General features: G+C 39.9%; 1 protein-coding gene across 2 annotated transcripts in view; it reads right to left on the bottom strand.

Moving 5' to 3' along the window:
- Positions 1 to 374: 374 nt before the first annotated feature.
- Positions 375 to 11,593, bottom strand: part of MARCHF4 (membrane associated ring-CH-type finger 4) — a 141,878-nt gene continuing 130,659 nt past the window's right edge. For both annotated transcript variants that reach the window (XM_081938162.1, XM_081938163.1), the window contains exon 4: positions 375 to 1,671. In XM_081938162.1, the coding sequence (XP_081794288.1) occupies positions 1,310 to 1,671 (362 nt within the window). In that variant the 3' untranslated portion in view covers positions 375 to 1,309. The remainder of the gene's footprint in view (positions 1,672 to 11,593) is intronic.

Below are 11,593 nucleotides of genomic sequence, written 5' to 3'. Positions count from 1 at the left end.
AACACTAGTCCTAGGCTATACACCATGATTTTTAACTATGGCTGATGGAACAGGACATTATGGCCTAATCTGAACACAGAGTAAGCCAGTGTTTCTCAATCTTTTCTATTTGAAGATTGATAGATAGCTGGGGAATTCTGGGAGTTGAAGTCCATACAACCTCAAGTTGCTACGGTTGAGAAACACTGCCTTAGGCCATGTTGTGTGTTCACATATAATCTTACGTTGAAGACAAACAAGCTGAATGCAATGAGTAAATCCAGATTAAATTAGTTTGCCAGTGCAATCCTGAGCATGTTTACTTAGAAGCCCCCATAGGCCAGAAAAGAGGGAGGTGCTTAAACCCACAGGATAGATCAATCAGAACTCCAGCTTCTCTTAATTACCACTTTTTTGATGAATGATTAAATGGAGAAGATTGCAAAACAGGTTAAATGGCTGCAGAATGAAATCCAAATGGACCCCCTCCCCCCGTTTTAAACAAAAAACACAAGACAATCATAGGGGATTATACCAAATTACTCATACAGCGAAAAATGAATTGGCTTTGAAGAAAATGGTTGAAAGGTCAAGTAGAAAATTTGATATGGGAAAAGCCCATTTCAACAAATTTTTAAATCAAATGTCCATGATGAATCGTTCATCTGTATCTTGTGCTTTGTCAGTTGTTTCCATGCTTGTGGTTCAAGGAGAGAATTCCCTCCCTTTCTCCTCACATGCCATCAAAAGGAACTGCTAGCTGATTCTATCTGAAGAGGAAAAAACAACCAGCAGGCCTATGTGCTATGTGATAAAAGCCTGGGCAACATTATTCACTTTTATAAAACAAGAGCAATCAATGAATTGCAATTTCAGTTGAACATCCTGGGGCACTCAAATTGGCATAGGCCACAGAATAATTTCTGCATTTGAATACTTAAACCACTGGTTAATACATTAAAAAAAATACCCAGACGTACCTTCTTTCCCTCTTCCTATATGCATGTGTTTGAGTGTGCAATTCTTTAAAATCTTACTTATTCCATTGTATACATGACAAATTAAACCTTTCCGCTCCCCCATGCCCCTCTTTTAAGGACTTGGTCCTAGTTCACTGTTTGCAGTATATATTGCACTTCGTTTCACAGCCAAACTTTTAACCTCTTTTTGTGGTGAGCGGCTGGTCTGCCTTGCCCCCTCTTGGCTGGGGAAAGGCCTCTTGTGCTCCTTGTGCCAAGATGGCATGAGGAGAGGGCAGAGAGCCCACATGCCACTTGCTTTTGAGTTCCTTTCCCACTTGGTTGCATTAAGGCCTTCTAAATACCTTAGCTTAAACTGTTGTGACTCTCATGACAAGCTCTCTGTTTGTGCTAGAATGGCTTCTCTGTTCATTAGGCCTCAAATGGCTGAGTATATGCAAGATGGTATAAGCACAGTGATGATCAGACAAAGTACCCGTGGTGTGACCAGCTCCTCGGGCAACACTGTCTTCCACAGCGGAGTTGCTGGCTGCGCCATTAGTGGAGGATGAATGGTTGATCTGAGAGGAGTTTCGTTGATTGCTCCTAGACCCTGATTTTTGATCCTCCAAGTCCTTCGTTTTGTCATAGTTCAAAACTTTCCACTGTTGATTGACTGCTTGCCACCTTTTAAAAATCCGGTAAACCGAGGGTCCTTCGTGTATTATGAGACCTGAAGGATAAAGAGTATATGGTTAGTAAAGAAAGACAAAGGAAGAAGGATCAAATTTACTGTATTTCTCACCATCTGGTTCCCCCCCCCCCCCCAGCATGCACAGCCTGGGGCAGCCTTCCCCAACCTGAGCCCTCTCCAGATGTATAGATTTTAATTCCACAAATTCTTAGCAATGGCTTTTTCTGGATGGAATAGAAGTCCAAAGTTTGGGAAGGTGTTGAGATAGGGGAAGCTGTGCTTAGAAGCTTCTCAGAACATAAATCTCCCAATGTCATTATTTGGTAAAGTTGATTGCATAAGTGCTTCTCAAAAGAAGATTCCTAATGCTCATAATCAAAAGGCATTCAGCAGGAAAAGATGCACGGTTCTCTGGGGGAAAAGGAACAAGACGGAATGGGTATAGGAAAACACAGTAGAGTTACATATAATAGACAATATCATCTTTCTTCTGTATAATTTCATGAATGAGGTAGAGTGACTTCCAGCGCTTCCTTGCCTGGAAGCAACCAAAGTCTTAATTCATTGTATTAGAATAGTGAAAGCATATTTGCAGAACATTGAAAGCATATTTGCCTAATTGCCCTACTAGTTCAGATAAAGTTCCCTCTAGATCCGTGATGGCAAACCTATGGCATGCGTGCCAGAGGTGGCACGCAGAGCTCACTCAATGAGCACACGCGCCGTCACGAGCTGCTCTTCTTGCCAGCTGTCTTCACGGGTTCTGGAGCATTGGAAAACATCTGAAAAGTCCTGAAAAACATCCCCAAAACAGCCTGAAAACATCAAAAAAAAAAAAAAAAGCCCGAAAAATGGCCTGAAAAAGGCCCAGAAAACGGGCATGCCCATGCCAGCCAGCTGGTCTTCAGGTTTCTAGTCCTCAGGCACATGCTAAGACCAGCTGGTGCCTGCATGTGCACTGGCCAGTTGGTCTTCGGGTTTCTGGCACTCTGGCACACACACATGCACAAACGTTCTGGTTTGGGCACTCGGTGCCAAAAAGGTTCACCATCATTGCTCTAGATCAGTGGTTCCCAACATGGGGACCACGCCCCACAGGGGGCAATTTGATTTTTAATGGGGGCAATATGAACCTTATTTAAACCAAGTTAATGGCTTTTTTAGGCTTGTGTGAGTAGAGTTCACTTTTTGAGTAAAGTAAGAATTATATGTCACCGGGGGGGGGGGGGAATCAAGATTTTACAGATGCTTAAGTGGGGCATGGCCAAAAGGAGGTTGGGAACCACTGCTTTAGATCATCTTCTTTTCCCCTTCATCCATCAAAATATCTCCTGCCATTTTAAGTAAGGCATTTGTTCACCAACATTCAGTATTCAGAAGAACAATGTTTCTACATAAAGCCCTTTGTATTAAATCCAGCCATCATTTTTGTAACTATAATGGTAACTCCAAAAGAATGTGGGCCAAGAGAAGGACACGCTTTCTCCAATTTTTAAGATGATTACTTTTACCCTTTACCAACTTATGGATTTACGGCTCTTGTTGGCTTTCTTCAGAGAAATATATGGGTTACAAGCCTTAAAGACGTAAATAGATTCTCATTCCATAATGCCTATGTGAGTATACAATGTACAAAATAAGTCTTTTCAGAAACATTCTTCTAGATCATATTACTATTTTACTACCCAGATATTTTTTAAAAAGTTGGCCATAAAACACTGCTACATAGTTATATATAAGATAAGTGATACAAACTGCACCATGATATTATAATCCAAGGTCCATGACATACATATTTGTGGGATGCAAGTCTAAAAAGCTGGTGTTTGTGATGCCATGCCATACCATACATTTTATGGTGTTTTACTTATCTTAATGTATAGGGAATGTGCTTTGGTGAAATGTAAATAAAGGTTTAGCTAGCCTGAGCTAGAACTGAGAGGGAGGGTTAAGAAAGAAGAGAGAAAAACGATAGTTTGACAGAGTAAACATACTCAACAGATCCTCTGAATAAATGAGTGACTGAATATAATATCTCCCTATATGTATCTAAGGTACTATGCTAATGAGAAAGAATAGGAGAGGTCAGGAAGTGGTCTCAATATAAAAATTATCTTATACTGCAGAGGTGGTAATGATATTTTACATTATATTTATAAATTTTCATCTTAAACTGAGAAGAGATTATGCCACATGACCAAATAAACTTGATTTTGCTTATGGTCAATTTAAAGAGTTTAGATATTCATCACTGGACTAATGCCCCCCTCCAAAAATATTTCCACCCCTCTCAGAATATAATTTCTCAGGTCAGATTTTGATTGCATGCTGTTTTGTTTTTAAAAATTCCCATGTTGTTACATCTACACTCTTAACTTCCATCTCTTTCCTTTGGAATATAGGATGATTATATAACTAACAGGCAGAATTACACTTTCTGTGTATGTAGAAACAATAGTAGATTTGTTCCCAAATTCAAGGTCTGTAAATAACCGAAAACGGTATATAGTCAAATATGTCTAGACTTTAGAACCTAATTTTGTGTACCTACTCAAACAGCAGCCCTCATGATGTGCCAGACTACCTCAAGGTGTGGAAAGTTGCAGTCCAATCCTTTTGGTGCTGAATATTTACACATCAAAAAGCAGGAAACTCTATGCTTTTTAAGCAAAGTTTGCTGATAACAAAGAGACTAACTGAACTTCCTTGTGGCAAGCAGCACACAAAGGACTAGCAGCAACAGTCATCCTAAGAAGCAATAATAACCTTAATTCCTCCTGGTGTTCAACTACCAAAGCTTTACAAGTAACGTCGCCTTAACTCCTTTCACAATACACAACTTCAGAATGCTGTGGCCGCGAATGCTATGTGCTGCTCCTATACTTTCAGTTTCATCTTTAGTACACAGCTAATTATGCACATCATTATGTGCAAACAACTCAAAAACACTTTCAGAGGTGCACAGTTGTAGGGCTTGAATAAAACAGAGAATTTGTTACTTGTTTTGGATACCAAAAGGTTATAAAGCAGTGTCTGTTCTGAATGATCACTCAATTTAAGTATGTAAGCTCCATATCTACAGGGATTCTGCAAGAGACAGATGTACTATTTTACAGTATCCTTCCCCTGCCACACCCAACAAGCCACGCCCACCAAGTCATGCTACGCCCACAGAACTGGTAGTAAAAATTTTTGAATCCCACAGAGATGGCAGAGATAATGTTTCCATTAAGACAAACATTTCAGAAATATTTCCATTAAGAGAAACAACATAGCAGTTGCCTAGGCAGGGGGTTGGACTAGAAGACCTCCAAGGTCCCTTCCAACTCTACTATTGTATTGTATTGTATTAATACATCAGGCATTGTGTATTCCAGATAAGAAATATAAGCCATAATTCACAAAGATCTGTGATATCATCTATCCATTTCCCATTCTGCTGAATAGATCCAACAGGTATGCATTTTAGCAAATCAGTAGTTCCCACAATTCAAAAATTCATTTAAGGAGCCAAATGCTGAAACTGAGGCAAGATTCTACCTTCAAAATTAATGAGAGCATTCCTACAGATCGGTGAAGAGTTTGATAGGAAATTGTGAACTCAATTATTTAAATTCAAATACATGTTCTTAAGAATCTGCTTCACCAGATTATGGATTAACTATTGAAAGTTCCATTAATTTTATTCTTAAAGTTTATGACAAATATTTTACGTTTGTTTCTTTCTTCTTTGTTTCACCTTCTAAACAAGCGTATATGAATTCCATGCAATTTATAATACAGTGTTGATGAATGGGTTAGTATGTGAACTAAGCGCCTGTTTTCCCAGATAAATCAAGTTTCAAAATATTTACTAAAAGTGCAAAACATAACTTTCTTCTCCTTTGCCAGGATCCAAATTACTTATTGATTTCCTAGCGCTCAGCTCAGGAAGCTGTAAAATTAAAAAGGAACAAGCAATGAAGTCGGCAGAAAGATGGAAATAAGAATGCCAATCTATTTGCACTGTAGAAGATGAAGATTTAGTAGGGACATCTATCAGTTTAACAGTCATTAGCGAGAAGTCCCAAGATTTCATCAAAATAAGCAGCTTTAGCAAAACAGACCTCCAATTTCATCAAGTAACTGTGGCCTTTAATACTGAAACTGTGTCCAGATCTTTTTTTTAACCTTTTGCTTCAGTTATAGATATCCACCTCCATCTCTATCATCTCTATTATTTATATCTATCAGTCTGTTTGTCTGAAAATTTTGCAGGTGGTCTTTGACTTATAACCATTAATTCAGCAACTGTTTGAAATTATGGTGGTACCGAATATGGGGCCTCATGACCAGCTCACCAAATTATAGCTGTCATAGCATCCCTACTATCAAGTGAACACAATTTGGGCACTTGGCAGCCTACTTGCACTTACCTACACTCACAGGGTTGCTTCCACTCTTCCCACCCCCTACCTCCCCCTCATCCCTGTCCTTTGGTCCCCCTGAAATCTGCAGCCCTTGCCACCCTAGCTGACCTTCACCATTTTCTTGCCCCAGTTTCTGACAAAGTATGTGTGGCATGGTCCTTCATGAGGCAGCTGCTGGCCACATGAGGCTTTCTTTTACAAGGTTGCACATGGCGTTTTCCTCACAGGACCTGGGAGAGATGGTCTCATGTGGTTTCCTCATGGAGGGCCAGGACAAGCGTGCCTCATCAGCAGTGGGAGCAAGAAGAAGACAACAGTCAACAGGGGCAGTAGGGGTTTTGGAGTGCAGAGCGGGGAGAGCAAATATGGCTGGGTATAAAGCGAGGTACTTCCCAGATACTGTGGATTTGGGCTGTGCTGTTAAGAGAGCTTCTTGGGGCATGGCGGCTTTGCACTGTGATGCTGGACTGTGTTGGGGCAGCTGAGGCTTCGAGGGGCAGCTGCAATGTTGTGCTGTGCTAAGGCTCAGGAGCTTCTTTCAGGCCAAGACACACGGTACACCAGGAAGGCTGTGAGCTGCAGCATGGCAAGCAGCCCCAGAGCAGGGTGTTTCTAGACCTGCTTACTACCCCACAAAACAAGGTGCAGCGTGGTCAAAAGGACAGAGATCAGAGGTGATGTTAAGCAGGTTCTGACCCGTTCTGGAGAACCAGTAGTGGAAATTTTGAGTAATTCGGAGAACCAGTATATACCACCTCTGATCAGCCCCACCCCATCTATTCTCTGCCTCCCGAGTCCCAGCTGATCTGGAGGAAATAGGGATTTTGCAGTATCCTTCCACTGGAGTGGGGAGGGAATGGAGATTTTACAGTATCCTTCCCCTGCCACACCCACCAAGCCACGCCCACCAAGTCATGCTACGCCCACAGAACTGGTAGTAAAAAAATTTGAATCCCACAGAGATGGTGAGGAAATAGGCAACTGCAGGGAGTTGAAGAGGAGGCAGTCCCTTTCGGGGAGAGGGGGCGGTCTAGAAATCAAATAAAATTGAAAATTGAATTGAAATTGAATTAATTTGGAAGAACTGAGGCTGAAGGTTGGGAGGGATCAAGCCTGGATTGGGGCAGGTCCTCACCAAAAAACCAGTGGTATTCATTTAGGGGCAGCAACAAGGAATGCTCAGATTGCCATTGCTAAATGATGTGGTCACATGACATCACATTTTATAACTGCATCACATAGCAATGAAAATTCTGGTTCTCACTGTAGTGGTAAGTCAGAGACTATTTCTCTACCTCAACCATCTCTTTATCTCTACCTCTATCTCTGTCCTATCATCTAACTTCAAGTGAACTCAGATATGACCATAGGAAGTGGTAACGATAGGGAAGCGATTCACCATTGTTGGATATTATTTAACTTCCTACATTACATTATAGCCCCAGGGCACCAAGGTGGTCTCCCACTGAATCCCAAAACAGGTTTGACCCTGTGAAAGTCATCCTGGCTGCCCAGCTAAAACCAACAGGCACCTATATCTGGGGGTAGCAATACAGCAGCAATATAGAAAATGCTGGAAATTAGTGATTATTTCAGTGACAACTGCGAAGGTATCATTTCATACTGCACAGAAGAAAGCAACAGTGAAACACTCCTGTATTTTATATATAAAAAGCACATGGTTAGCAATATAAAGTGATTGATGACATAGTGACAGATTATGAGTTGCTGAGGTTGCATGGCAGTCAGCTTGCTGCTAAGAAAGATCGGAAGATCTTTTGGAGTACTGACACTATTTATGAGGCAGATAGAGCAACGCTTTCTGAATGTCTAGTTATCAATATTGCCATGCAGAAAAAGAAAATCCGGAGAAACAACTATAGTGGAAATATGGAACAGAGAAGGCATGAGCACTGGAAAAGCTCAACACAGAAAAAAGATGAAAAGAATTGACTATACATTAACATCTTAGGCATCAGTGAATTTGAATGGATTGAAATTGCAGTTTCTGTTGGAAGATCACAGGGTTTATTAGTCAGGATGTGAAAAATAAAGAAGAAATGGCATTACTTTCATAATCAGGAAAGATATGGCAAATATAGTACTTGGGTACAATGCTGTCCAGTAAACTTTGTGGACAACCTTTTAAAATGATAGTTGTTCAAGTTAATGTTCCAATCACTAATGCAGGAGAAGAGTTGGTTGATGAGTTTTATAAGATGTTCAAACTGAAATTGATAGAACGGGCAAGGAAGATAGGCTGCTTATGACTGAAAACTAGAATGCTAAAGTAGGAATTACTTTTGGTCCGTTTAAGACAGTTTTGTCTCCTGGGAGCTGCCGGGAACCAGTCCCTGCAGTTTTCTTGGCAAGATTTCAGAAGTAGTTTGCCCTGATCTGAGAAAGAGTGATTGGCCCAAGGTTTCCCAGATGGCTTTGTGTCTAAGGCAAGACTAGAACTCACAGCCGCTTGGTTTTTAGCCTGAACCTTAATCACTACACCTAGTGGGTTTGTTAAAGTAGGAAATAGTAAAGAGGAAAATGTAGTTGGACTGGGCCATCTAAAAAACAGAAGCAAGAGAATGACTTATTAGTTTCTGCCATCCAAGGATCTCCTCAGTGATAACATAGCTTTCCATCAACTCAAAAAAGCCTACATATAGACACTGATGAAGTATCCAGAGGTCAAACTAATTATATTATGGATAAAAAGATGTAGGAAAGCTCAACTACAACAACAAAGATGTCAACGAGAAAGATGTCACAGTCAGAGACCATTGTGGTACAGATCATGAGGAGGAGGAGGAGGAGGAAGAGGAGGAGGAGAAGGAGTAGAAGAAGAAGGAGGAGTTTTCAAGATAAAACTGGCTAAGGATAGATTGCATGGAGGAAAACTTATCTACATGGTAAAAAGGAGTTGATAGTACCTAATCAATAAATAATCAATCAATATGCCAAATTGGAACAAGATGAGCATGGTTTTAAAATTTGAGGAGGATTAATCAATAACTCAACTCATGCTGATGACAGTGTTCTGTTAGCTGAAAATGCAAATTGAGAAACTCTACAATGGAATTCATGCTTGTATCATAATTCAAATGTCAAATGCAAAGCGTCACCCAACACAACTCACCATGAGAGAAATTCTGAACAGGTGGGAATGTTGAGTTGATAGTTTATATACTGACAGGAAGGTCACCAACCCGAATGCCAGTTGTGCCTAAAAGCTATGGAAGCTTTTGCGTTGGATGATACCGATGCTGATACTTAGCTGGACTTCAGGAAAGCAGGACTTTTTTTAATGAATCTTTTTAACAGTAAAATTGATTTATTTAAAGTCAGATTGCCCTAACCTATCCTTAGCCAATGTAGGCCAACCTTAGTTCTTGCGAGCACTTCGTTTTACTCGTTCAATTGACAGATACCACAGGCAATGCATTCAATACACATTACGAAGAGTCCTTTATCGTGCTGTTTACGTATCAGTTACGGAGTTCTCTGCCATGGAGTGTGTTGATCACCAATTGCTTAGGGGCTCCGATCTATACAGGATGACTCTATCAATGCTCACTGATCATTATGACTAAGTGCAACCTCCAGGGGAAGGCTATTGCCTTCGCATCTTTCTCTAGCTCATGAATTTCACAGAAAGACCTTTTGCAGTGAAAAATAGGATGCTGGATTAGATGATTCAGCCCATCTCCTTTTATTTTCTTGGAACCATTTCTATGTTTGTCAGACTGATCGTTTCTTAAAATGGAAGGCTTCTTCGTAATATTAAGCTAGAGGAACATTTCTTAGAGAATTTACTCATTCTTGGCTGACAGTGAATTGAGAAAATAGATAAATACGTCACTGTGGAAATGCAGGAAGTTACATTTTGACTAAGCAATAATATGATCAAATTTGGGAAATTATGTGGTGAAGTTTTTAACTTTGGTTGGTATTTCACATAACCCTGAAGTACATAACTAGGTACTTTTCATTTAAGCAGTGGATGCGTTCTTATTTTGGGCGAAGACCAAATTTGGCTCAAAGACATTATAATATGATTCCTAATATTCCTCTGTTACAAAATGTATGGTCAATTCCTTCCACCCCTCCCTGAATTCTTCTAAATTTGGGAGCCAATAGAAAAATAATATAAAACTAATTCAGGAACTTAACTACTTATTTTTTTAAAAAAACACAGTAGCATTCTATTCCTTTACTAATTTCTCCATTTTCTTTCAGATCTACTAATCCGCAAGATTGCAAATAAAAATAAATTGGGGATTGTCTATATCTTTGTATGAATACTCTGTGAGCTGACATACTGTATGTACCGCTGTACAGTGGTAAAATAATACTAAGAACATTTTATCAATTCTCACAAACACACAGGTACCCTAGGAATGTGCTGCCATTTCTATGTATGATTATACTAGAATCTTCTCTAGGTTATCAATGAGTAAGGGGGCATTAACAGAGTTTCAGAAGAGGCAATAATGAATTGATACCAAACATGCTCTTCCCCTTTGAAGCAGCCGTGTTCTATTTTCAGTTAACAGGGTAAAAAAACCAAATGTATAGCTAATCTGGTTTATGCCAATGTTATTCATTATACTTCTCTATAATTTTCTTTTTCTTCCTAAATATATACAATAGAAGAGAAAAAACTAAAATATCAGAATAGAAACAAACCTTAAGAATATTGAGTAGAAGAAAAGGTAATAAGAAAAAAATGGACTGTGGAATAATAACCAGTTTGGTAGCTCTAACAAAGCAACTTAGAACTGAGGAGAAATTTCCTGACAGTTAGAACAATTAATCAGTGGAACAGCTTGCCTCCAGAAGTTGTGAATGCCCCAACACTGGAAGTCTTTAAGAAGATGTTGGATAGCTATTTGTCTGAAACGGTATAGGGTTTCCTGCCTAGGCAGGGGGTTGGACTAGAAGACCTCCAAGGTCCCTTCCAACTCTACTATTGTATTGTATTGTATTGTAACATGCAAAGTTACACACTAAGATTCTATCATACATCCACATCACAATGTCATTTTAAAAAACAACCCACAAAAATTGAATTTGGATTAATTTCAAGGGTAATCCTTGAACTTTGGATGTGGATTTTTTTCTACCTAATTAAAAATGGGGCACTTTATTTCAGCATATGCTTGAATCAGTGGTGGGATTCAGCCAGTTCGCACCTATTTGGGAGAACCGGTTGTTAACTTTCTAAGCAGTTCGGAGAACCAGTTGTTGGAAGAAATCTCCTTTTGTTTTTTCCCACTTTATAGGGCTAATCCTGTAACGAAGGCAGGAAAGAAACATTCTGGTGTTGTTTCTAGCCTAATCTTTATTGCCCTGCTTACAGAAACTGCCTCTCCGGTTAACCATTATTGCATTGTAACAGCTAAGGCGAAGCGCCCATCCCCCTGAGTGACATTGAGTTGGCCACGCCCACACAGTCACATGACCACCAAGCCATGCCTACCCAGCTGGTCATTAGGGCAGAGAACCAGTTGTTAAATTATTTGAATCCCACCACTACCTTGAATTGAATGGCATGG

Source organism: Natrix helvetica (assembly GCF_964273705.1).
Source record: "Natrix helvetica genome assembly, chromosome: 1".
In the NCBI taxonomy this organism is placed as follows: domain Eukaryota; kingdom Metazoa; phylum Chordata; class Lepidosauria; order Squamata; family Natricidae; genus Natrix; species Natrix helvetica.
This window is presented reverse-complemented; position numbering and strand designations above follow the sequence as displayed.